Here is a 25,656-nt window from a genome sequence, read left to right as displayed (position 1 = left end):
AACAGAGAAGAAGTTTTTTCTCGGGTTGATATCATCAGAATCAGAATCAGAATACTTTTATTGATCCTTTTGTTACAGCTGCAGCTGTTTAAAGAGCATGAAAAAGGAATAGAATATAACAATGAAAGAATAAAACTTACTAAGCAGACAAAAATAGAAATGTATATAGTAAATATTGTGAATCTAAGTAGACTATCCACAGATAATTTAAAAAGAATTGCTCATATCCAGTGGCTCCCATAGAAGGTGTCGATCATTAAGGATAGATGGATGGATGGATGATGGATGGATGGATGGATGGATGGATGGATAGATAGATAGATAGATGGATGGATGGATGGATGGATGGATGGATGGATGATGGATGGATGGATGATGGATGGATGGATGATGGATGGATGGATGGATGGATAGATAGATAGATAGATAGATAGATAGATAGATAGATAGATAGATAGATAGATGGATGGATGGATGGATGGATGGATAGATAGATAGATAGATAGATAGATAGATAGATAGATAGATGGATGGATGATGGATGGATGGATGGATGGATGATGGATGGATGGATAGATAGATAGATAGATAGATAGATAGATAGATAGATAGATAGATAGATAGATAGATAGATAGATAGATAGATAGATAGATAGATAAGTAGATAGATGGATGGATGGATGGATGGATGGATGGATGGATAGATAGATAGATAGATAGATAGATAGATAGATAGATAGATAGATAGATAGATAGATGGATGGATGGATGGATGGATGGATGGATGGATGGATGGATGGATGGATGATGGATGGATGGATGATGGATGGATGGATGATAGATAGATAGATAGATAGATAGATAGATAGATAGATAGATAGATGGATGGATGGATGGATGGATGGATAGATAGATAGATAGATAGATAGATAGATAGATAGATAGATGGATGGATGATGGATGGATGGATGGATGGATGATGGATGGATGGATAGATAGATAGATAGATAGATAGATAGATAGATAGATAGATAGATAGATAGATAGATAGATAGATAGATAGATAGATAGATAGATAGATAGATAGATAGATAAGTAGATAGATGGATGGATGGATGGATGGATGGATGGATGGATAGATAGATAGATAGATAGATAGATAGATAGATAGATAGATAGATAGATAGATAGATAGATAGATGGATGGATGGATGGATGGATGGATGGATGGATGGATGGATGGATGGATGATGGATGGATGGATGATGGATGGATGGATGATGGATGGATGGATGGATGGATGGATGGATAGATAGATAGATAGATAGATAGATAGATAGATAGATAGATAGATAGATAGATAGATAGATAGATAGATAGATAGATAGATAGATAGATAGATAGATAGATAGATAGATAGATAGATAGATAAGTAGATAGATGGATGGATGGATGGATGGATGGATGGATGGATAGATAGATAGATAGATAGATAGATAGATAGATAGATAGATAGATAGATAGATAGATAGATAGATAGATGGATGGATGGATGGATGGATGGATGGATGGATGGATGGATGGATGGATGATGGATGGATGGATGATGGATGGATGGATGATGGATGGATGGATGGATGGATGGATGGATAGATAGATAGATAGATAGATAGATAGATAGATAGATAGATAGATAGATAGATAGATAGATAGATAGATAGATAGATAGATAGATAGATAGATAGATAGATAGATAGATATAGATCTTTGTGGCCTCCATGGGTAGGAAAGTGGCATGTTATCACATCCCCACTGTGGCGCTCTCCATCACGTTCACAGACGACACTTTACAATGATTCCCAACTCATTACATCACACTGCTGCTTGGTAAAGACCGTTTCCATGAGATTTTAGCTGCTGCACATTGGCAAATCTTCCCCAGCCGTGAACATACACAGGAAAACATCATCCTGTGCTGCTGACTTATCACACTCAGATTACATGAGGAGGAGGAGGGGATACAACCTTTTCACCTCTTCTTTCAGACTTCCTTCACTCTACAGTTTTCTCAAGCTCCAAAAGTCCTTGGTTGAAGTTGGGTGATAAAAGTGCTTTGGTAAAAAAGTAAAAGTTGAGCTGAAATGGCTGCAGATGTTGAAGGTCCTTGCAACTGGCCCGGGTTCAAAGCACAGTCTGAGCAATACTCGTCATGTCATGCTGTTTTCTGCCCACTTTCTCCTTATAATTCTAAAAGAAAAGAGCCTTGAAACCAAATCTTTAGGGTTAGGAATTAAACATGCTTAATTAAGTATTGACGGTGTGCCTGAATAAATTTGAATGAGTGAATGAGGTCACTTTAACAGGTTGATGGGCCCATTAATATCACATATTCCATGTCTAAAAAAGGGTTTCAGTTAGAGGTGTGGTTGTTGCTGGCAGCCACACATCCTCCTCTGTCATTCTGAAGCCTTCACCTCTTCTACTGCAGCAGCTTCGCTGTCACCAGATAAGTGTTGTGAGTTTCCTTCCACACTCTGCTGCAGTTCAGAAGGCATTCGCAGGAACTTTTACCCGGCACCAACGCTGCAGCCGAGAGGAGAGAATTGTTTCTTGAGCTCGTTGAAATTTGCAGAAATTATCCAATTAAGTCCTAATAAGAAGAAGTTCACGAGAACAATTCATTTCCTGCTCTTCGCAGCCTTCACTGCGGATGATTTAGTTTCTTTGTGTGTGCTCAGGTCTCCTATTGACTTTAACCGTTATCATTAATATGAAGCACCTTACAGCAGCTTACAGTTGTTTGTTTGGTTGTATTAAAGCTTAAACTGTGCATGTGTGTGTGTCCATCTGCACATTGTTTCTGTGTCCCGAGTGTGTTGAGGTTTGTGTGTTTATTCTTTCTCTTCTTTTTAATTTTTCTCATTATCTCGGTGCCCTAAGTGTGCACGTGTGTGTGTGTATTGTGCAAGATATTGTAGTGCGAGTTATTTTCACATTGCAGCCTCATATTCATTCACCTTGTTGTTTTATGCATGTATGGATTTGTTTTGTGTGGGTCAGCAGCGAGGGGACAGATGACCGATAGGGTTCCAAGGACACAGAGGCCAGGGCCTTGGGGTCTGTGTGTGTTTTGCATGCATGTGTGGGATGTGTGACTGATTTGGTGTGGCAGAGGATGGCAGGAAGCATACGGTCCCCCGCCAGCAGAGAACAGTCAGTGGAGATAACACACACTCATTTAAACACTGACACACAGAAGCACACAGACTGGAGAGCCCAAAAAGAAAATACACAAACAAGCATGCAAATATATTTACACACAGGCCGAGGTGTGAGCCATCATTCAAACATGTTTCATTCAGAAGGAAGGACAGCTGGCAAACATGCCCCCTCCTAATGCTCCAGAGGACGGCAGCAAACAAACCACCGTGCTTCTTCTTCTTCACACATATTAAAAGTCATTTAGCAGGCAGACAGGAAATTAAAACACAACCACAGCGGCTGCGTTGTTTAGTTTGGTTTAAATACGCAGCTGCACTGCATGCAACCATCTCTTTGATCGCACAACTTCTGCTCCTGAAACGTTGGGATTAGGGATGCACCGATGCCACATTAAACCGAGTGCAAATACTTACCTTTTAGTACTTACCGATATGAGTACTAATCAATTCCATTACAGCTCTTACAATTAAACTTTCTTTTCTTTAGGCATTTTCAACCCAAATACAACTGCACTTTGTGCCTTTTAGTGATATAAAACTACTCTTAGTGCAACATATTGTTTTAACATTTTAACTTTCACAAACACATCGCAGGAAAATTAAGCTCCTGTCACAATGGTATCGGTTCTGTGGAATTGGAACACTTTAATGAATACTGAGTGTGAGTATCGATATCGGTACTGGTATCGGCATCGGTACTGGTATCGATATCGGTACTGGTATCGGTATCGGTATCGATATCGGTGCATCCTTAATCGGGATGCTGTGTAACATATAAATTATATATATATATATATATATATATATATATATATATATGTATATATGATATTTTATTCACAATAGAACATAGAAAACCTATCAAATGTGAGGCATTGTACCGTATCGTGAAAAATATTAGTTTATCTAGAATTCCCCGTCTTCTTTTAACAACCCTCTGCAAACATCTGGAACCGAGGGGACCAGCTGCTGGACCTTTGGGAGAGGAATGTTGTTCCATTCTTGCCTGATGTAGGATTCTGGCTCAGCAGTCCTGGGTCATCTTGGTTGTATTTTGAAGGTTTTCAGGTGGTGAAACATCTGGACTGCAGCAGGTCAGTCCAGCACCAGGAGGCCTTCCCCAGTCATCTGGATGGGAGCATATGTTGCTGTATATACCTTTCAGCATTGATGGAGCCTTTCCAGATGGGCAGGTCCCCCCCCCCCCCCCCCCCCCCCCCCCCCCCCCATACCATCAGAGATACAGGCTTTTGAACTGAGAGCTGATAATGAGTTCGTTGGTCCCTCTTTTCTAGATTTCCAAACAGTTTTCCACTTTTCCTCAGTCCCAGAACATCTCCAAAACATTTCAGGACTCCAGTGCCTGAGTGAAAATGGCTGCAATCTGCTTTCACTTTGATGGATAGATGCTTCATTCAACCACCTGCTGGGTTTCTTTGTAAGTACCTGGGCTTCTCCAAACAATCTCTGCAAAGAAACAATAAGATGGTTCTTTGAAACTAAACGTATTAAACAAACACAAGTTGTAATAATTTGTGCAAGATATGCCTTTTAAACTGGTAAATGGTAAATAGAATGTATTTAGATAGTGCCTTTCGAGTCCAGTTGACCACTGAAACGGCACTTTTGCTCTACAGGTCACACTCATGGAGCACTTTTTCGTGCATCTTGTTGATCACACACATTCACACACTGATGGAGGCAAGGTGGGGTTCAATGAATGTTTTCTATCTGTCTTTCTGTTTCTGACACACACTCATACGCTCAGTGTTGCAGCCATTAGTGTAATTCTCAGTCCCCAGACAGATTAGATGCATCACACCGTCTGAACGGAGGAGTTGAAGTGGATGTGTATGCATCTGGGTGTGGATTTGTCAGTTGGATTGAACGATATATTAACTGTAAGCGTATAAGCTCAGCTGTATTTTTGTTTTATTACTTTCCTGATGTAGCTTTAAAGCGTGTCTACAAACAGAGTGAGTGGTTGTGTCTTGCCCCTCGTGTAACCAAGCCGTGTGTTTTATGGACTTTTAGTCGGTTTCTGTATGGTTAAGCATCTTTAAATGTGTGAGTATGTCCTTGCTCTGATATATTAAATTTCACCTGTTTGACTTCCACCCTCTCCTGTTTGTGTGTGAGTGTGTGAGCAGCCCTTTTTACCTGTGCTTCTCCTCCTCTCTGTTCAGGTCCTCTGTCCTCATTGCCTATGCACAGTTACCTGGTAACAGACAACTGCTGTTGCTATGGCGTTGCCTGTGCACCCAACTGGCAAAATTGCTGTCTGAATGATGGATGATTGGTCGTAGATGATTGACTCTCTCGCACACACACACCAGTAAACAGGATGTGAATCCCAGTGACAGGGAGTCAGAGACACACACACCCACACAGTCACATCTTCACTTCGAGGGTGGTCTTGATTGGCCGTCAGGAGAACATGACCCCAATTTCGGCCTGTAGGACTTGGAGTTAAAGCGTGAAGTGTGTTTGAAGAGGCTTGAAGTGACATATGCTCTGTGTGTGCAGGAGTGAGTGAACTTAACGGTAAAGTAGGTTGAATATTAAAAGTGCTCCCTTGGCTCAAGGCGTGGGTAAAAAAAGCACTTGAATATATTCCAAATGTCTGAAATAACCCATGGAGTTCTTGATAAAATGGATCTCTCCTCCACTCTCGAGGTCATTCCAAGTGTCTGACGAGGCCAAAATTGAGCACACACCCCAAGTCCTTGAAAAGATAACAGCCCACTTTTGCATTCTCCCATTTTTTGCAGTTATTACCCCATTCGCTTAACCTTTTAACTGTGCTTTCAGCCAGTTGCTATAGAGTGCCAAATTGACTCTGGAGTTCTTTTACAATCCTGCTCAGGTGAAAAGCTAAAGAGGAGAAGAAGAACGTGCAGCCGGTAAATGCAGTGCCTCGGGTCTGATCTCTTTCCTTTATCAGTTTAACATAGAAGGGAAGTTATTTGGTCTGGGCCACTACGGATACAGCAGCTAAAACTTCAAGGTATTGGCAGTAATTTGATATCAACAAATGTCGGTTTAGCCTCAGTGATGAATTTATACTTTATGGCTCTTTTACACTTCTACCTTATTCTATTTGACTTGGACCAAGAATATGAAAGTATTATTATTAACAATTAGAGTATTTAACATATCCAGATAACTTATTTTTCAGGATGTGATCAATAGATGGAAGTAACAGTAAAAGCTTTGATATCTGTCCTGAAATCATTTGTTTTCAGTGCTTTTGAAAAAAGAAAATCAGGTGAATAAACAGAAGGTCCAACAAAGACGTGTTTTTGCTTCAAATGGTACTTTAGATTACTTTTGTGGCAAATTTATTTTTACCTATTTTTTCAAGGTTATCTCCAGTGGCTTTCTAAAATGCTTTAACAGACTCACAGCAGATACTATTCTTGACCCAGTCTGCTCTCTCTACGACAACAAAGAATATATGCTTGGAAGAGTAGGATGAGGTGCGATTGGGAGAGGACAAATTAGTACAAATACAGTACAAATAGTACAAATTTAACTTGAAAATACACACCAGCTTTAATTCAAACAAGACAGACGCCTTTAGCAGGTTTAAAGCCTCTGTAAGGGTGCATCTAATGCATCTTTCAGTGGCTGAGTTGAAACAATCTTCCTCTATCAACAGTCCAAAAAGGTCTCCGAAAATCTATGAAAACTTACTGAAATTGTGAGTTTGTCTAAGATGCAGATATAATTATCTAAGCAAGGTGCTTTAAGAATGCATTTGTCCGTGTTAATATCATGTTTAATGAGTCTGATGCATCAGTTTCTGGTAAATAACACCAGAAAAGTCAAAGTTAATCCAGTTCGCTGGTTGCTTAATTCTAATTCTAAGTGTATCAGCATCGACTGGTACAGATGACTCCGTGTCAGCTGGTACCAGAGCACAATAAGTTACTGTTGTCATGTGACCCACTGGGACAGAACCTTACCTGAGTCCCACATCACAAACTGAGTAAGAATACGAATCACAATAAGATGGCATTTGAACTGGTTGCTTTCTAAAACTTGACCACCAGAAGTCAGTAATTGTTGTTTCTCGAAGTGATGATTAAAATAACTGTTGCATGTTTCAGACTTTAGATGAATCCTGCGATGTTTTCAACAGAGATGGTAATCCTAAATATGCATATACCATGTGTATCTTACTGTGTACACTGAGAATAGAGGGCTTCCCACTCACTGCTTTGCAGAGCCCAACCACAGACATGATGTTTTAAGCTGTTGACTTTGTTATTCCCAGTACAAGCATCACAAAGTTCTTACGGGGTACTATACCCAGACTGTGGCATAATCCCATCTGAGGTGCCTTCACAAAGAGACAACTTGTTCTGCTGTTCCTTTAAACATTAGAGTTTACACCCCAGAGTACACCCGCAGTGTTTGGCCCTGCTGTAAAAATCTATTTGGATGCACCTTGCTTTGCTCTCCTCTCTTCTTTGTGATGTGATGCAGTTTGACTTGGTAGATGACAGCTCCTTTAAGAAAGGGGACAACTTGAGATGTCAACTTTGCTTACTCAAAGAAAAGGGAGGAGGCAGGGGAGACCAAGGAGACTGAACAGAGGAGATACATTCTGCTGGGTTTCAGCTTTTTTCTCTCTCCCTTTATGTCGTCGTTTCACTTGTGTTTTCTCCTCCTCTTTCCTCCTTCAGTCTGTTTCTCCTTCAGTCTGTTTCTCCTTCCTTCTCCAAGCATGACCTAGTTTGATCCTGAATGGTTTGGGGCTCTCTGGTTCCGAGATAAACTCATTTGCTTTGGATCATTACAAGAGCAATGCCATTTCATTTCCCCAACCCCACCACATGACGCCCCCACCCTCTCCCACCATTGATGTTATTTGGGGAAGCAAACAGTCGAATGTGTCTGCATGCGGAGGAGAGTGTGAGTGTGTGCATATCTGTGTGCTTTACCCTGTTAAGTGGGTAGAGACCTATGGGGGGGAAGCAGAGAAAAAGCTCACTCCGTCAGAAAATGAAAGGGGATCTCTGGCTTCAGATAAGGTTGTGAAGTGTTGCATTTCCAAAGATATCTGTCACACAAACACAGAGCACCGAAAGGCAGATTTATTCTAAAAGGTCACGCTGTGCTTGAGCTTCTGTCTGTGCAAGTGTGAGTGTGAGCTTCACTGAGAAATGGGATTTTAAAGATCCCATCAGACCTGCTTCCCTTTTAGTAAAACAAATAGGTGAACGTGTGTGTTTTTGCATGTGTGTTTTGTTCCTCTGCAGGCTGCCGAAGCTGACATGGACTGTAACAGAAAAGCTGTGTGTTAGATGCTTCCTATCTACTCTCATGAGGCTAATTGCTGTGAGTGCACAGTGATGGAGCTGCATGAAATTATTCATGATTCTTCCACTGTCCCACTTGCTCTTGTCAGCCAAGTCATCATCTGATGGGTCCTCAGTCGGTTGATCCTCATCCTTCCTTTGCCCTCATTCCTGTTTGTTTTAATATTGCTCTTCAAACATGAAAAAACACACAAAAATACACACTTATAGAGAATATCTTCAATGAGCTCTGAGGTTTGTTTGCCGCTTGATCAATGCTAGCTTTTAGAAGGGACTGATACAAAAATCCTGATCGTTGTCATTGTTGTTTCAGATCATTAAAACAACTTGTTATAAAAGCCTCTTTGTATCAAAGCTGAATTCAATACAAATTCCTGGCCTCTGCATTTAGGCTTTTTTCTTCTACAAAGAAAAGCCTAAATGTAGGCTGAAACACTGTGTCATCGGGGGGTGTTTCAAACTGTGCGCTTTAAGTAGACGTATTGTTTCAAAGTTATATGATCGCACACCAAAAAGGGCACAAAATAAACACCTGAACTTCATTTGAAGTCTAAAGTTCAAAATCCCAGTCAGCAGGACAGAAAGACAATGATCAAAAACACCAAAAACTTTCAACTAATTTGACTCATTTCAATCCATCAGAGTGGCAGCGCCGACTTCCAGCATTAATTTGCTTGTTTTAGATATCCTCCAGTAATTCACTGCAGAAATTCTCAAAAAGAAACCAGATAACATCATTATTATTAATAACTTTCAACACTTTTGATCATTAAATAACAGAAAAGTTTGTGCTTTATAACAAAGACTCACGTTTTAATATTCATGCCTTCATACTAAGGTCTTGCTAATTAAGAAGAAGCATATATTCTGATTATGCTTATTTCTAGTTTGATTGCTGTGCTTGCGCAATCCCACAATATCTTGTTGTGAGATAAAAACTTTATTATTGTTCCTCCCTAACTAGTCATGCATCATTTAACATAGAAAAATTATAGTTCGAAAGCCAAAACAAGCACCTCGTTGATTAAATGAATTGTTGTCATGAATAGATGTGCAGTGTAACTGAAGTACAAATGAGCAGGGAGGCAGAAAGAGTGTTGATTTTAACTTTAACAATTTGCAACAGCTACTGTTTTCATTCTAGCTTTATTTTCCTCATGAATATGAAGGAAAAGTCTATCACACTTTATAATCCAACAGACTTCAAATGACAGAAATAAGCACAAACACACTCTCTGCCACTTAGTTTTAAATGATTTTATTCCATATTTTGTTTTACACCAAAAGCAAAAATGTAGGAAAGTCTCACATCACTGAGAATTGGTGCTATGCTATGATAGGTGCTCAATAGCAGGGAGTCGATACAAAGAAAAACAATATTTTCAGCCTTAACACACAGAATGCTGCAATTCACCCCCACCAAAATAATACTAACTGACACTTACAGCTGAGAGACAATCTCAACCATTATGAAAATCCCAATAAGGTGCTGGAATGGTAACGGTAGCTAGTGCTAATGTAGCTACTGGTAGCTAGCGGTAGCTAGTGCTAATGTAGCTACTGGTAGCTAGCGGTAGCTAGTGCTAACGTAGCTACTGATAGCTAGCGTTAGCACGGTCCATTAGCTTCTGCGGCTGACACAAAGTCATGATGTATTATGGTCTATTTTGACAGATGTAGTGTACAATTTATCTCCTACTCCCTTTGTTTACTATATGTATGTAGTCCATTATGGAGAGAATGAAAAGTTTCAGACTATAATGTGATGTCTGTTTCACTATCAATGGGAGCATTCACTTCTAACTAAATTAAAACAAATCTAATCATTGAGTTACTGGAAAGTGCCAAAGCAACAACTTTATTAACCTTCTTTTATTGTTGCCATGTGTTTATTTCAACAGCAAATATCTGTTTGTCTTTATTTCCAAATGATATGATATAAAAGTAGGAAAGAGAACCCACATGACCCTCAGGAGAAATATAAATGTGCCTTATTGCTATATCTGCTTAATCATTTAATCTCATACACTGTGGGTTGCGAAACAAAATGTGCAGAATAATCTCAGCTATCACAATGAAAGTGCAAGTCAATGATCCGTCTGAGAAGCTGGTGCATGCTAATTTTGCAGACCAATAATAAGCCTGGTAACCTACCGCATAGACAACAAATGTTTAGACAGATGTGCACATTAACATCTGCAGCCAATTTAGAACCAGAAATGTATTAATCTAACATTCATGCTTTTGGACTGTGAGACCTGAAGGGATCGGCCAAACAGAAAGCCCCCATATTCAAGCCTGGACCCTCTCTTGCCGTTTTGTGATGGTGCTAACAACTGTAGCATATGCTGTTCTCCTTTACAAAGGCAGCACAAATGTCATACTGGGTCATTTAGTCAGTTAAAGAAATGATTCAGTGTTGCATCTCTGTCAGTGTTATGAATATGTAAACCTTTAGGATGAGCAGTTGCACTGAAGGTGAACCGTCATTTTTTATAATTAATGGGCTGACTGTGAGATGTGAGTGGAAATGAGCAGAGGTGGCTAAGCAGGGACCCGTTTGACTCTGTGGAGGCTGAAATATTTTTTAATCAGTCGTATAACATGTTTGATAAGTCCGAATTGTTTTAAAAAAAGAATAAAACTACTTCAAACGAGCTTTGAAACTGTGGAAGGTTGTCCATACTTTGACATTTCTATTTATCTCTTTTTGTGCAACTTCAAAAAGTGCATCCAAAAACTTTGCTGGTGACACAAACTTAAACCCAATTGTGTGGAAGGAGATGTGATAAAACTCTGAAAGTGGTAAAAGTGCAAAGTGTTAAATGTATTCAGCCTTTACTGAATTAAATTGCAGCAAAAAATTGCATGTTTAACCTTCAAAATTAAGATTTTAACTGCAGGGGACTCATGCAGAGGAGAGGTTTTTCTCTGTAAAACTACTGCAGTTACTCACAAAATTAGCTTTAATGTGCAACACAATATTACATTTAGCTTCCCACTCACCTTTTATTTTTCACCCCCCTTTTCTCATACCTATTTTCTCAAGTGCCTTGCTAAAAGGTATAAAGGTGCTTTCAGCCTTCCAGATTGTAATCATTCTCTTTTTATTCATCATACAGTAATTGCTTGTTGATTGCAGTCATTTGTATGCACTCATAACTTCAGTGGTCTTTTAGAGATGGCAGCCACACGCTGCATGTTTTTTTTCTCTTTTAAGTGTGTGTGCACCTGTGTGTGCTTGTGATTTGCATTTTAAGAGTCAGAGAATGTGACAGAGAGGGCTGATGTTGCAGTTTGGGAGTCAGGGTTGCTGGTGGATTGTGATGCGAGGTAGAAGGTAAAGAAAAAAGCAGCTGTTTTATTTGTGAAGGAAGGACAAAGCAACAGAGGTCTTTCTTTATGCTGACACATCGGATAATCTCCAGATAACTCAGCAGTATGAGTGGTGGAAGTTGAATAGGTTGAGTTATGAAAATGTAGCGACAGTGGCTTTTAACAATGGAAACGGATGTACATTTAAACAAATTAATAAGTAATAAGAAATAAACTGTCGAGCTCTTTGATAGTTTTAAAGCTGATATGATTATCAAGCTTACAAATTTGATTATTGCTGGAGTTTGTGGTCATGTTGGCAGAATATTTCTTATGTTTTTTTAATATTTTCTTTGTGTTTAAGGGTAAACTGAGGGAATTGTTGCTGTAAATTGTGATGATGCTCTGAGTGAATTTACCCAGAAGTGATAAGAGGCTTAACAGCATGAACTGTGAAATATTTGCACACTTTTGGGCCTCACTGATATCCATAATTGACCGCGATGGTATAAAGGTTTCTGTACCATTCAGGTCAAACTATTTTTCAAGCTTCAATTGGAGCTCTTTTGACTCTTTGAGAGGAGAGTTTAATAAACAGACTTATGAAAACTAGCAAAACAACACTCCGTTGTGTTTAAGATTCAAAGGGAGCAGGAGCCACGGGATCGGGACCCTCAGCCCACCCCCACACCCTGATGTCAAGTCTGTTGAACCCTTGGAGCAATCCACCCAGACTGCAGTCTTCCAGCGGATAGTGAGGCCTGGTTAGCCAGTAGTGAGCCTGTCTCACAACAGCAGCCATTCTGGTCTCAGGCAAAGGCCTCCTGTGGTGGATGAGCAGGAGACCCCACACGGGAGCCCAGAGAAAAGCGACAGCAGGTGGGCAGCTTGAGCTGGGAGGTGAACAGCTGTCCATATCCAGGGTCTATAGCAAACAGCTTGATATTTAATGTCAAGGCTTGTTTGCTATTGTTTTTATTGTGCAGTTATTTAATATTTAGCTCATACATAATGAATAACTAACAGAAAAAGGGAACATTGCTGTTGTGGCTTGCAAGGGTTGGCCTATTGATTTCGTGGTGTTGCCAATTCGTGCATCTTCTCACCACCCTTTCGGGTTAAATGAATAATAAATGCTACACAGAGAAAATTATAAAACAATGATGTGTTTTCATGATATCACAACAGTTTGAGTCAGATCTGCTTTAGATAAACCAAATGACTGTACACAGCTTTTCAGTCTATATTTATATATATATCAGATGGTTTACTCAAGGTATAACCTGAGGACTATTCAACAGGCATGCTCAGAGAGCACTTCCTCCACCAAAATACATGCCGTATTTTGCATTTTTAACAAAACTGATCCCAATCCGCACAAAATTGTAAGGTTTTCCTCTTTTACAAATGCTCCAACTTTCCACCAAGTTTCATGAAATTTGGCTTGGTAGTTTATCTGGTTTTTTTCTCACCACTGACCTCTACCTCCACCACCTCCCATACCCCTTTTCTGAAGTGCCCTCTTGAAAAGAATAAAGGTACTTTTTTATTTGTCACTTTCGCACACTGATTACGGTCATTTCTGTCCACTCATAACTTTCGTGGTCTTTTTAGTGATTAAGGCCTCATGCTGTTTTTTGTGTTTTGAGTGTGTGTGCATGTGTACTTATGACTGTCCATAAATCCCTTTCAGCCTCCTTGATGGTGCGAGGGAGGGCTAATGACGCCTCTGGAGCTGCTGGTGGCTTGGGGTGTCGGGGGAGATTGCAGTGGTTGCTTCCTGTTTGTGGAGGAAGAACAAAGTAACAGCAGCATTTCTCATGCTGGCACATGAATGAGAGACTGTTGCTATAATTGTGTACAGGCTGCAGTAGACCGATGAAGGACTGAGTTATGAGAATAAAACAATTAAGAGAAAAGAGGAAGAAATGGGGGGAAACATGTTGCGTTAGGGAGTGAAATCAGTGAATAAAAGAAACTAAGAAATTAAAGGAGAAGACGGAGGGACTGTGAAAAAGTGAGATGGAGGGAGTTGTTGTTCCAGTGTCACTCATGGTCTCCCTTGGGAGCGTTTAGACCTTTAAAATCTCCTCGTTTCCGCCGGCAGTTAACACTTCTTTAGCCCTTTCCTCCTCATCGCTGCGATATTCTCTCCCTTATTTATTGCTACACATCCCTCTTCCTCAGTTTTCTCTCAGTCCCTACATCACCCACAATCTCCTGTTTTCCTTCCATCCTTTTCCATTTCTTTAATGTTATTTGCCACTCCACATTTTTTGTCTCTGTTCCCACGGACTCTCAGATCCTCGCATTCCTTTGTCATCTTTCCTTCTTCTTCCCACCTTCCCTTCAATACTGGATCTGCTATTTATAAACTGACAAACTGTACACAAGTGTGTCATTCAGGGAGACAAACAGGCAGAATGAAAGGAAAGGAAGTATGTAAGCTGCTGCTTTTCTTTTCTTTTGTGTGGTAAAGTCAAGTGCTGCAACAAATTTGAGCTGCTAAATCTTATGGTAATATTTATTCATCTCATCGTGTCGTCGTGTGACATTTAAGGCCCGAAGGTTCGGTGGTTTGAGGAAAAATCTGAAAGTTATTTTAGGTCTTCAGCACATTTTGTCAGAACATTTAAGTCTCTGAGACAACTGTGAGTTTTAAAGTGCCTCAGCTCAGTTTAAAAATGGATGAACGACAGCACAAGATTTTAATTCTAACATCATTTCACTGGTTCTTGTTTTGATGTGACTCGGCACACAGGGAAGAAGTGGTTTAAAGTTTCTAAAGTTTGGCCAGTTATTGTGGCTGTGCAGACATTTTGTAGTTTTTCTCTACTTGCTTGATTGAAGGCTCAAAAAATGGAGCAAAAGTTGATTGTTGTTGTTGTTGTTTTTTCTTTTTTTCACCCACATTTTCCAGGTTATGTCGGGCGTTTTCTTAACTAAATATTTTTGCCACTTAAACCTGTCACAGTTTAGGTTAGGTTCTCATGTTTTCAGGTTATGTTCTGGTCATGTTTTTCCCCTGCCACCTAGTTTCTCTCACATCACCTGCTTCATTGTTCCCAGCTGCACCTCCTTCACTAATCACTCCCTCCACAGGATTTAATCTCCTGGTTTCCTTTCATTCTCTGCAGAATCCTCACCAACCCTTCATGCCTCAGTCACTGAAGATAAGTCTGGTTTCCTGCCTCATAGTCTTGTTATCTTAGTCCTGTTCATAGTTATTTATTCATAGTCTTATTTTGTATTTCATAGTCTTGATTTTTGTTCCACGTTTAAGTATTTTTGAATGCCACGCCTTTTGTTCTTGCTTTTGCTCCCTGTTTTTTGGAATAAACCTTTTTGTTGAACATAAAGAACTGCATCTGGGTCCTGCCTCACCACAGTCCCTGACAAAACCTAACAAAGTGGTCTTCTTTCACAGCGTAAACCTAATGAAAATTAATTATAATACCAAAACCTGATTAGTATATCTACCTAAACCTAACTGAAAACATATTCTGGTGTCTGAATCTGACTACTTATTATTTCCTGTGCCTAAACCTACCCTAAACCTAATCAAGTAGGTTTTTGCGTGACTTTAACCAAACAAAGACTGGAAGCAGTTGCCAAAGCTGCCAAAAACCGAATGAAACATTGGCTGAAATCACATATACATACGGTCAAAGAGGCGATGAGGTGAAGTCCATCCGCATGTGATGCTATCATCTATCTATCAGGGGTCGGGAAGAACCTTTTTGACTAAGAGAGCCATGAAAGCAAAAAAATTGGAAATTTATTTCAATGAGAGCCATATAATATATTTTAAAAGTGAATTCAACTAAATGTCAGTATAATAAGCCTCTGAATTTATTAGCATATTATATTAGCATATTATTTATTAGCATACTTGCCATCTGTGAATGGTTTTCCGTTCCTCCTATTGCTGAAGATCCAGCAAAGCTAGCGGAATTATAGCCACCTTGCCGGGTTGCTGCTGGCTGCTTTTACCCTGCTCAGTAGCTCTTGGCTCGCTTTCTTTCTGCTGTCTCCTGCCGGGTATTTTGATGCAAAGGTAGCATGGCGCGTGTCGAAGTGCCGCTTTACATTCGACCGTTTCATCTATGTAATTTTGTCTTTGCAAATTAGACACACCGCAGAATTTGCTCTCTCCACAAAGGCGAATTCTTCAGTCCATTCGGCCTGAAATGTACGATACTCGTCATCTTTTTTTCTTTTCGCCATCTTCTTCGTCGAAGGGTTAGCTTTGAGCTAATGACCGAGCAGACTGATTCAAAAGGGGCCGTTTACCTGTTTTACGCTGCAACGGCCAAAGTAGTCCAGTATCATCCAATTAAAATAATGGACAGTTGCTCCTGCAGCCCTGAACAGGACATGAAAAATCGATGGATGGATTAAAACAAGTGAGAATATTTAGTTTTATCTGTGAGCCAGAGGCAATCATCAAAAGAGCCACACCTGGCTCGCGAGCCATAGGTTCCCGACCCCTGATCTATGGGGTTGTTGAGTTTATTTCACGTATTTTTCCCAGTTCATTCCATCAGCACACTTTGTGAGGAACATGCAGGGCTTTGAGAGGCTGTTTTACACCAAGCTGTCACCTTACCACGCCTAACCTTGTCCTTTTTGTTGCCTAAACCTAACCAGTACTTGAGAATGAAAGCAGACAGGGAAATAAACAATACACCCAAGGCAGCAGTACCCAAGGCAAAGCTAAATGAGAGCAGACTTTATAAGAGCTTGTTCATGTAAATGGAGAGCGTACAATTCCTGGAAATGCAAAGTGGCAGCGTTTTATTCTGGCAACAAGGTCAGTGGAGTTTTCCACTCTGTCATATGTTATGTTAAATGGTAATAACTGCAGTGGGAATAACTACAATGAGCTTAAATTAAAGGCAGCATTTTAGTGGTGTTCTTGTTCTGCTGGAGCATGAATCTGTGTGATTTTTACTCCTTTTTTTTTAAACAAATAGCAGGGAGAGATAGTCAAGTGCAGGCCTTGGGCAGAGTGTGTTTCTCTGATTGCTTATACAGCCCCCACACTGGATAGTTTCATATGGGAGACCGATGGAGCACTTTAGACAGGAACGGTTATTTCAATTCCATTTAAATTGCATGTGAACCAGTGGCAATTTCACACCATTTGAATGTCAGTTAGATAATAGCATTATATCTACAGATTTGAGCTGACCTAGGCAATGAAGTGAGAAATAAACAGGAATAGTCTGAGCTTTACAGGAGTGATAGTCTGCTGTAGTGTAGCCCGTGAACACCAGCAAACCCCCCCCATCTACTCAGTTTTATATTTTAAAAGAACTGCTTCAGGAGTGAAGCTCAGGCTATATATTTAATAGGATAAATGTTGGAAAATTCTGATAAATATTCTACAACTCTGGCAGGAACCAGCGGTGTGTTTGAAAAACATGGAATATAATGGATGGAGGTGAATGAGAGCTAAAGGTGCTGCTCTCCGGTGTTTTTGTGTGCAGCAAAACACGAGGATGTGCTAAGCCTGAGATAAACAGGAAGGGTCAGTGGCTGTGTTGACTCACCACCACACATGCCATGTGGGTGTTTTGAAAAGTAGCAGCAAGCAGACAAAAAGAATTGTTTGGGTTTCTGGAGTTATGCACAATTTTAATCAAAATCTCTCTCTGCTGCACTGTGAAGTTCAACCCAAGTCGGAGCTGAAATGTTATGTAAAAGCACCGATATTCCATCCAGATGTGCTGCAAATGATAAGCGAAAGCAGTCCTTATCAAACAATATAATGCAAATGTTATCCAGTAAAACTAGAATAGAGTACATTAAATGACTAATATCATATATTATGAGTTTTACTGTGATGTCCACGTTTTAAATGCTGTTTCTCCCATCAGCCTGAGACATAATAAAGTCCCTCATGCCCCTAAAGATGCCCCTAAAGATGCCCCTAACATCTGTATTTCTTATTATTCATACTGAGATTGTTTGGGTTTCTGGAGTTATGCACAATTTTAATCAAAATCTCTCTCTGCTGCACTGTGAAGTTCAACCCAAGTCGGAGCTGAAATGTTATGTAAAAGCACCGATATTCCATCCAGATGTGCTGCAAATGATAAGCGAAAGCAGTCCTTATCAAACAATATAATGCAAATATTATCCAGTAAAACTAGAATAGAGTACATTAAATGACTAATATCATATATTATGAGTTTTACTGTGATGTCCACGTTTTAAATGCTGTTTCTCCCATCAGCCTGAGACATAATAAAGTCCCTCATGCCCCTAAAGATGCCCCTAACATCTGTATTTCTTATTGTTCATACTAAGATAAACTGCTGCTTTTTAACTGGGAGTCAGCTGGAGTGAAAGTTGCTTTAGAGGCCCTTGGTTGCTTTGGATTGTAAAGCTTTAGTTTTCACATCCTGCAGCGGCTTTTACCTTTTTTTTAAATTTATTTGACATATATTCTACGGTTTTTCAGACTGAGCTGAGATAAGTATACCAGCTCCTTCCTGTCCTTTTTCATTTACCTAAACATCTCATGTGGCAGCATCTTGCCACGAACCCTCTCACCTTCTCATTCGCTTTAAATATACTCAAAAACGCAGACAGAATCCCCAAAGCAGAGTGCCAAATAAAAAATTCAGTGTTGTGCTCTCAGTTTTCTCTGCTCCTCTGACCCAGTGATAACCTCGGCTTGCAGACTGATAACAGCGGCACGGGTTTGATCATATATTTAATATATTTTCATGGTAATGTAAATTAAATTCTCTTTGTGTCCACACACACCAGCTGGCATTTCCTGCCCTTTTTCATTCTTTCATGTGGGGCTCTGCAGTGGAACGGAGCTGTAAGGCTGGGTGGTTTTCAAAAAGAAAATGTTCCAATTGGTCCATTTATTACAATATTTGTTAGGCAATAAGTTACATACGTTCCACGTGAGCGGTAAAACTTTTCAATCAGTTAGATTTGAAGAATTTTTGGATGACATTCAGCTGTTTAATCAAATTTCATGCATTCGCCTTATTTTTCTGGCAGTATTCACGCTGCTCATGAAAACAATGGGTCTGTTTGACAAGGATGATGTTTGAAGTTTTCCGTCTGTCTCTTTTGGGAGGTGCAAATGTGTTCTCTGACAGACTCTCTGATGGAAACTTGGGTTTCCATCGCTGTTTTGGACGTGCATTTAGAACATTTGAATAAGAAAAGGGGAATCGAGACAAAAAACTTCTCTTAAAGGGGAACTCCGGTATTTTTAAACCTTATTTCTGGCATGAAATACGTTCATCTGCTCACTGAGAACAGTTTGGTGAAAGTCGGCGTCCTTCAGAAGATATTTAGATAACTGGAGATCCATATAACGGAGTGAACGGGGCTTAGAGGATGCAGCCTCTAAATAAGGCATTATCTGTCTTTATTTCACCAATACTTTAAGAAGAATGAATGAATGAACGTGTGCTATAGCTCTGTTAGCTCATAGCTGCTGTGTTGTTGTTATTGGCGGCTATCGAGGGGGCTTATAGAGGCTTTCTACACACTGGGATGACGTCATCGACACGCCCCCCTGCAGCACAGCTTATTCACTCCGTGCTCTGTGACAGTCGGCTAACTTCACACAGAGTTTGCTGCTGATAGTTTTGTGCAACATGGCAGGATATTTATCAGATTTTGACAACCTGAACGACGACTTTGAGTAAGATGGACGTTCTTACCGGAGTGAATGAGCTGTTCTGCAGCGACGGGCATCTGTCTATCTATCCATCCATCCATCTGTCTGTCTGTCTGTCTGTCCATCCGTCTGTCTGTCTGTCTGTCTGTCTGTCTCTCTATCCATCCATCCGTCCGTCTGTCTGTCTGTCTGTCTCTATCCATCCATCCGTCTCTCTATCCATCCATCCATCTGTCTGTCTGTCTGTCCATCCATCGATCCATCCGTCTGTCTGTCTGCCTGTCTGTCTCTCTATCCATCCATCCATATGTCTCTCTATCCATCCATCCATATGTCTATCTGTCTGTCTCTCCTTGTATCCGTCTGTCTGTCTGTTTGTCTCTCTATCCATCCATCCGTCTGTCTGTCTGTCCATCCGTCTGTCTGTCTGTCTCTCTATCCATCCATCCAATCATCTGTCTGTCTGTCCATCCATCGATCCATCCGTCTGTCTGCCTGTCTATCCATCCATATGTCTGTCTGTCTGTCCTTCTATCCGTCTGTCTATCTCTCCTTGTATCCATCTGTGTCTGTCTGTCTGTCTGTCTGTCTGTCTATCTATCCATCCATCCATCCATCCGTCTGTCTGTCTCTCCTTGTATCAGTCTGTCTGTCTGTCTGTCTATCTATCCATCCATCCATCCGTCTGTCTGTCTCTCCTTGTATCAGTCTGTCTGTCTGTCTGTCTATCTATCCATCCATCCATCCGTCTGTCTGTCTCTCCTTGTATCAGTCTGTCTGTCTGTCTGTCTCTCCTTGTATCCATCTGTCTGTCTCTCCTTGTATCAGTCTGTCTGTCTGTCTGTCTATCTATCCATCCATCCATCCGTCTGTCTGTCTCTCCTTGTATCAGTCTGTCTGTCTGTCTGTCTCTCCTTGTATCCGTCTGTCTGTCTCTCTATCGGTATCTTAAGATTGATGCAGGATGCCACCTTCTGGTCAGTCAGAGTAAATATGAGCTCAGACAGAATGAAACACTGAAGGTGCTGAAGGGCATGCTGGCTGTTTGCCTTATTTTAAACACGAATTAATATTATATATATATATATATATATATATATATATATATATATATATATACACTTGTTTCAATATGCTGGTGAAGAAAAGCGGCTTTTTGCAGTGTATGTATCCCGCAGGATATGTTCATTGTCAGATAAGGGGATGAGAGTCAGTCTGTGTGTGTTATTCAAGATTTATTCAAACTGGAAGAAGTTATAATGCGCAGGTAAGCACTCTGTCACAGTTTAGTATGTTTTCCTTCTGAGTAAGTTAATTTATTTGGAAAAGATAAGCAATTGGATGAATCAGGAGAGGAGATTATTTCCCCTGCTTTTGACTGGAGTGATAAAGATGAGAAAGTCATTTTCAGGCTGTATGAAGTTACAACCACCATAAGTTTCTGCCTGTTGAAGGTTAGATAGAAGGAGGCTTCTTATTAAACAGTTAATTAATCATAAGACTTATACGTAGCTGTGCATGTGCTGTATTTTTGTTTGCTTTTGAAATCTCCATGTAAAGCTCAAAGCTTTAAACCTAAAATAGATGCTCCACGGATTTAACCATTTTAGCAGGCCTGCACTTCACAGAAAAACGTGTTATTTTTGGGTGAAATGAGCCTTTATTGCTTGAGGCCGGCGGCTTCACAGCGTGCAGAAGGATGAGGAATCTCTTTGGAAACGTGAAGCCATTGTAATTCAATTTAATCACATTCCGGCACGATTTGAGGGAGGATTCGACCTAATGCATCCGCAGCGGCTGCAGAGCTTTGGTGTCTATTAGCGGGAAGATTTTACGCACATGGAGATGCACGAGCATCAGCTAAATACATGCTAAATGAGGGGGAATCATACGGGTAATTATCCTTTTATCATCAGTGATTCAGACGCAGGAGTGCGGGTCTACTTCAGTGACAGTGATAAAAGAATTTATTTCATTAAAAGGAAACTAAAGAACCTGCGAACACCTTTCCACCCTCCCTTTGTTGCTGCTGCCGGGCTCCCTGGGATAGTTGATGATTGTGCAGCGGGAACGCTGCGTGCAGCCGCTGTCAGGCTGTTTTTTCCTCTTTCAAATGAGAGCGCACTCTAATGAGAGGCTTTCACAGTCAGCTCGGAGGCCTCGCCGCCCTCTGGAAGTCAGAAACAGCCTCTTCGTTGAAGGGAAATGTCCAGGGTGGGATTCAGTCGGGTCAGAGTGGGATTCAGTCGGGTCAGAGTGGGATTCAGTCGGGTCTTCCTGGCGTACCTCAGATGTTTTGTGACTGTTGCGTCGTCGCCGTTTTTTACTTTCCTCAGCAGCAGAACACGTGCAGCACGGAGGCGACGAGTCAGCATCATTAAAATAATATTCATTTGTCTCTTTTCTCTCCCTCTCTTCCTTTCTTCTCTCTCATAAAAGAAGAAGAACGAAAACTCATCCAAGGCTCATCAACAGGTGTCATAGTAGGAAGTGTCCTCGGCGCTCTCATCTTCGTCGGCCTCATCATCGGCCTCATCTTCCTCTTCCTCAAGCTGCACAGGGACGGAGAGTAAGTCTTCATTAGCAATTTCGCATCTTCTTCATCGTTTGTTTAACCTGCAGAGCTAAATTAATCTGCCCCTCAGGGACCGAGGCTCATTAAAACTTATTTCATGTCATCAGAGGATCCAACAGCTTGGTGACAAGTCCTGACCTAAAGTCTGGGGCCGTTTTCAGGAGCCTATTCACCCCCCCTGTGCTGCAGCAGGGAATTCATATTTATTAAACCTTCCAGCCTTTAGCTCCAGGTCTCAGATGCAGTCTTCCACAATGAGGCTTAATGTAGGTGATCAGGGCTTACTGTAAATAAATGTGCCTCCATCGGATCAGCTTTCATTTTGCTTTAAATCCCCGCCAGAGTCCAGAAGTTCTTTATGTGCAAAAGACCCGTGACGAGTGGGGGAACCTCAGTGGTCGTCACCTCCAGTCTCAGAGAATTACAGTCAGATTGCCCATATGTTACAAATAAAAGCCTGAAGGATGCAAACCGATGGAGATGCAGGTTGGGGATCAGCAGCTATTCTGTATGAGCTGTTGGGAACAGATTAAACTTCGAGGATCGGTTAGCTGGGTTCTAGCAGGGGTTCGGCCCGGCCAAATGACCAGGTCGTATTAGCATCTTTATAGGTATATTATGCATGTTTCATGTCAAAAACTTCAAAATGTGCCATTTTTAGGAACAAAAATTGTTTTTGTTGGGAGAAATACATGCTGAAGTAGCTTTAACAGTTGATTTTGTCCATTTAATACAACAACATATAGATAAAAATACAGTTTATGAACAGAAAGTAATGATTAGCTTATCATTTTAACCTTAGATTTCATGGGAATTAGCACAAAGTGAACACAAAATGATTTTAAAAAGTTGTTTGAGGGGAAACATGATGCTGGAAGAGTTGATTTAAGCCAAAAATGCAAATGAACAATACAGAAAAAACAGAAAACATGTATTTTCTACATTCACCACACACAAAATTGCCTGCTGAGAAAGCGAAATCATCATAGATAAGTCATTATATAGTAATTATAAAGGAAAAAGCATCTTTATAGGTATATTATGCATGTTTCATGTCAAAAACTTCAAAATGTGCCATTTTTAGGAACAAAAATAGTTTTTGTTGGGAAAAATACATGTTGAAGTAGCTTTAACAGTTGATTTTGTCCATTTAATACAACAACAGATGTATAAAAATACAGTTTATGAACAGAAAGTAATGATTAGCTTATCATTTTAACCTTAGATTCCATGGGAATTAGCACAAAGTGAACACAAAATGATTTTAAAAAGTTGTTTGAGGGGAAACATGATGCTGGAAGAGTTGATTTAAGCCAAAAATGCAAATGAACAATACAGAAAAAACAGAAAACATGTATTTTCTACATTCACCACACACAAAATTGCCTGCTGAGAAAGCGAAATCATCATAGATAAGTCATTATATAGTGATTATAAAGGAAAAAGCATCTTTATAGGTATATTATGCATGTTTCATGTCAAAAACTTCAAAATTAGCCATTTTTAGGAACAAAAATAGTTTTTGTTGGGAAAAATACATGTTGAAGTAGCTTTAACAGTTGATTTTGTCCATTTAATACAACAACAGATGTATAAAAATACAGTTTATGAACAGAAAGTAATGATTTGCTTATCATTTTAACCTTAGATTTCATGGGAATTAGCACAAAGTAAACACAAAATGATTTTAAAAAGTTGTTTGAGGGGAAACATGATGCTGGAAGAGTTGATTAAAGCCAAAAATGCAAATGAACAATACAGAAAAAACAGAAAACATGTATTTTCTACATTCACCACACACAAAATTGCCTGCTGAGAAAGCGAAATCATCATAGATAAGTCATTATATAGTAATTATAAAGAAAAAAGCATCTTTATAGGTATATTATGCATGTTTCATGTCAAAAACTTCAAAATTAGCCATTTTTAGGAACAAAAATAGTTTTTGTTGGGAAAAATACATGCTGAAGTAGCTTTAACAGTTAACTTTGTCCATTTAATACAATAACAGATATATGAATATGTATAAAAATACAGTTTATGATGGCGACTGACCACAAATCACAGCTACATGTCCAAAGATGAACAGAAAGTAATGATTAGCTTATCATTTTAACCTTAGATTTCATGGGAATTAGCACAAAGTAAACACAAAATGATTTAAAAAAGTTGTTTGAGGGGAAACATGATGCTGGAAGAGTTGATTTAAGCCAAAAATGCAAATGAACAATACAGAAAAAACAGAAAACATGTATTTTCTACATTCACCACACACAAAATTGCCTGCTGAGAAAGCAAAATCATCATAGATAAGTCATTATAAAGGCAAATGTGTGGTGATATGCTCACACATACTTTTAGAAACATTTAAGAGGGGAAGTGAAAACGGTAAATATATTAATTAGCACAGACGATTTCACAGATTTTGTGTTTTATCAGTAGTTTTTATAATAAATGCTAATTTAGGCAGGTGTTAAAAAGTAATTGTCCTCTATAGGGACGGCTGCTCTGATGTGGAAGAACAAACAAATACTGACACATCACCAGATTACAGATGTGCTCATGCCTACGTTTTCATAAGGCTGGTATCCTTGAGCTGTGGGAGAAATGCTGTAATATGTGACAATCCACCATCTCCTGCCTCTCGTTTAATTCAACCATTTCTTTTTGACCTCTTCAAGGTCGTTCGCTCTGGACCAAGCAGCTTTTGTTCCAGTTCTGGGACCAACGACAACATGAAACTGATTATATTTGCTGCCTCACAGACGAGTGTCTCAGCGACACATTTCGGTAAAATTGTTGCTTTCATCGTGGATATTTAGGTGCTTTTGTGTTGTCACAGACCGGCTCTCAGGCTGCAACAATGATGGGAGACAGACGAGGGTTTTTCAAATACCAGAATAAATGTTATTCTCAAAGTTAACGAAAGTAAAGAAACGTGGAAGTCAGTTGTCAATGGCGTAGCGTATGCATGCAAAACAGCAGCCGCCCCATAACCTGGTCTAACCAAGTCAATCCAAGGTGTGGGGGGGGGGAAGAAGCAGAAGAAGCAGAAGCGGCGGGTTGTGAGCCCCCGGTTACTCCCTGCAAAAGGGAAAAAACACCAACAGAGACAGGGACAACTAGTGGAGCCCCCCCATAAAAACAGCCAACAACTTTTTTAAATCATTTTGTGTTCACTTTGTGCTAATTCCCATGAAATCTAAGGTTAAAATGATAAGCTAATCATTACTTTCTGTTCATCTTTGGACATGTAGCTGTGATTTGTGGTCAGTCGCCATCATAAACTGTATTTTTATACATATATATATATATCTGTTGTTGTATTAAATGGACAAAATCAACTGTTAAAGCTACTTCAGCATGTATTTCTCCCAACAAAAACTATTTTTGTTCCTAAAAATGGCACATTTTGAAGTTTTTGACATGAAACATGCATAATATACCTATAAAGATGCTTTTTCCTTTATAATGACTATATAATGACTTATCTATGATGATTTCGCTTTCTCAGCAGGCAATTTTGTGTGTGGTGAATGTAGAAAATACATGTTTTCTGTT

At 39.8% G+C, this 25,656-nt stretch overlaps 1 protein-coding gene across 2 annotated transcripts in view; it reads left to right on the top strand.

Annotated features, from left to right (window-relative positions):
• Window positions 1-25,656, top strand: part of pvrl2l (PVR cell adhesion molecule related 2 like) — a 361,767-nt gene that overhangs the window by 319,747 nt on the left and 16,364 nt on the right. The window contains exon 7 of one of the 2 annotated variants that reach the window (XM_072369839.1): window positions 21,963-22,089. In XM_072369839.1, the coding sequence (XP_072225940.1) occupies window positions 21,963-22,089 (127 nt within the window). Of the gene's footprint in view, window positions 1-21,959; window positions 22,090-25,656 lie in introns of both variants that reach the window. The other variant, XM_072369838.1, reaches the window with a different exon arrangement.

This window comes from Leuresthes tenuis, unplaced genomic scaffold, assembly GCF_036924035.1.
Source record: "Leuresthes tenuis unplaced genomic scaffold, fLeuTen1.0.hap1 SCAF_18, whole genome shotgun sequence".
Classification (NCBI taxonomy): domain Eukaryota; kingdom Metazoa; phylum Chordata; class Actinopteri; order Atheriniformes; family Atherinopsidae; genus Leuresthes; species Leuresthes tenuis.
The sequence above is the reverse complement of the archived record's forward strand: the minus strand, read 5'-3'. Positions and strand labels throughout refer to the sequence as shown.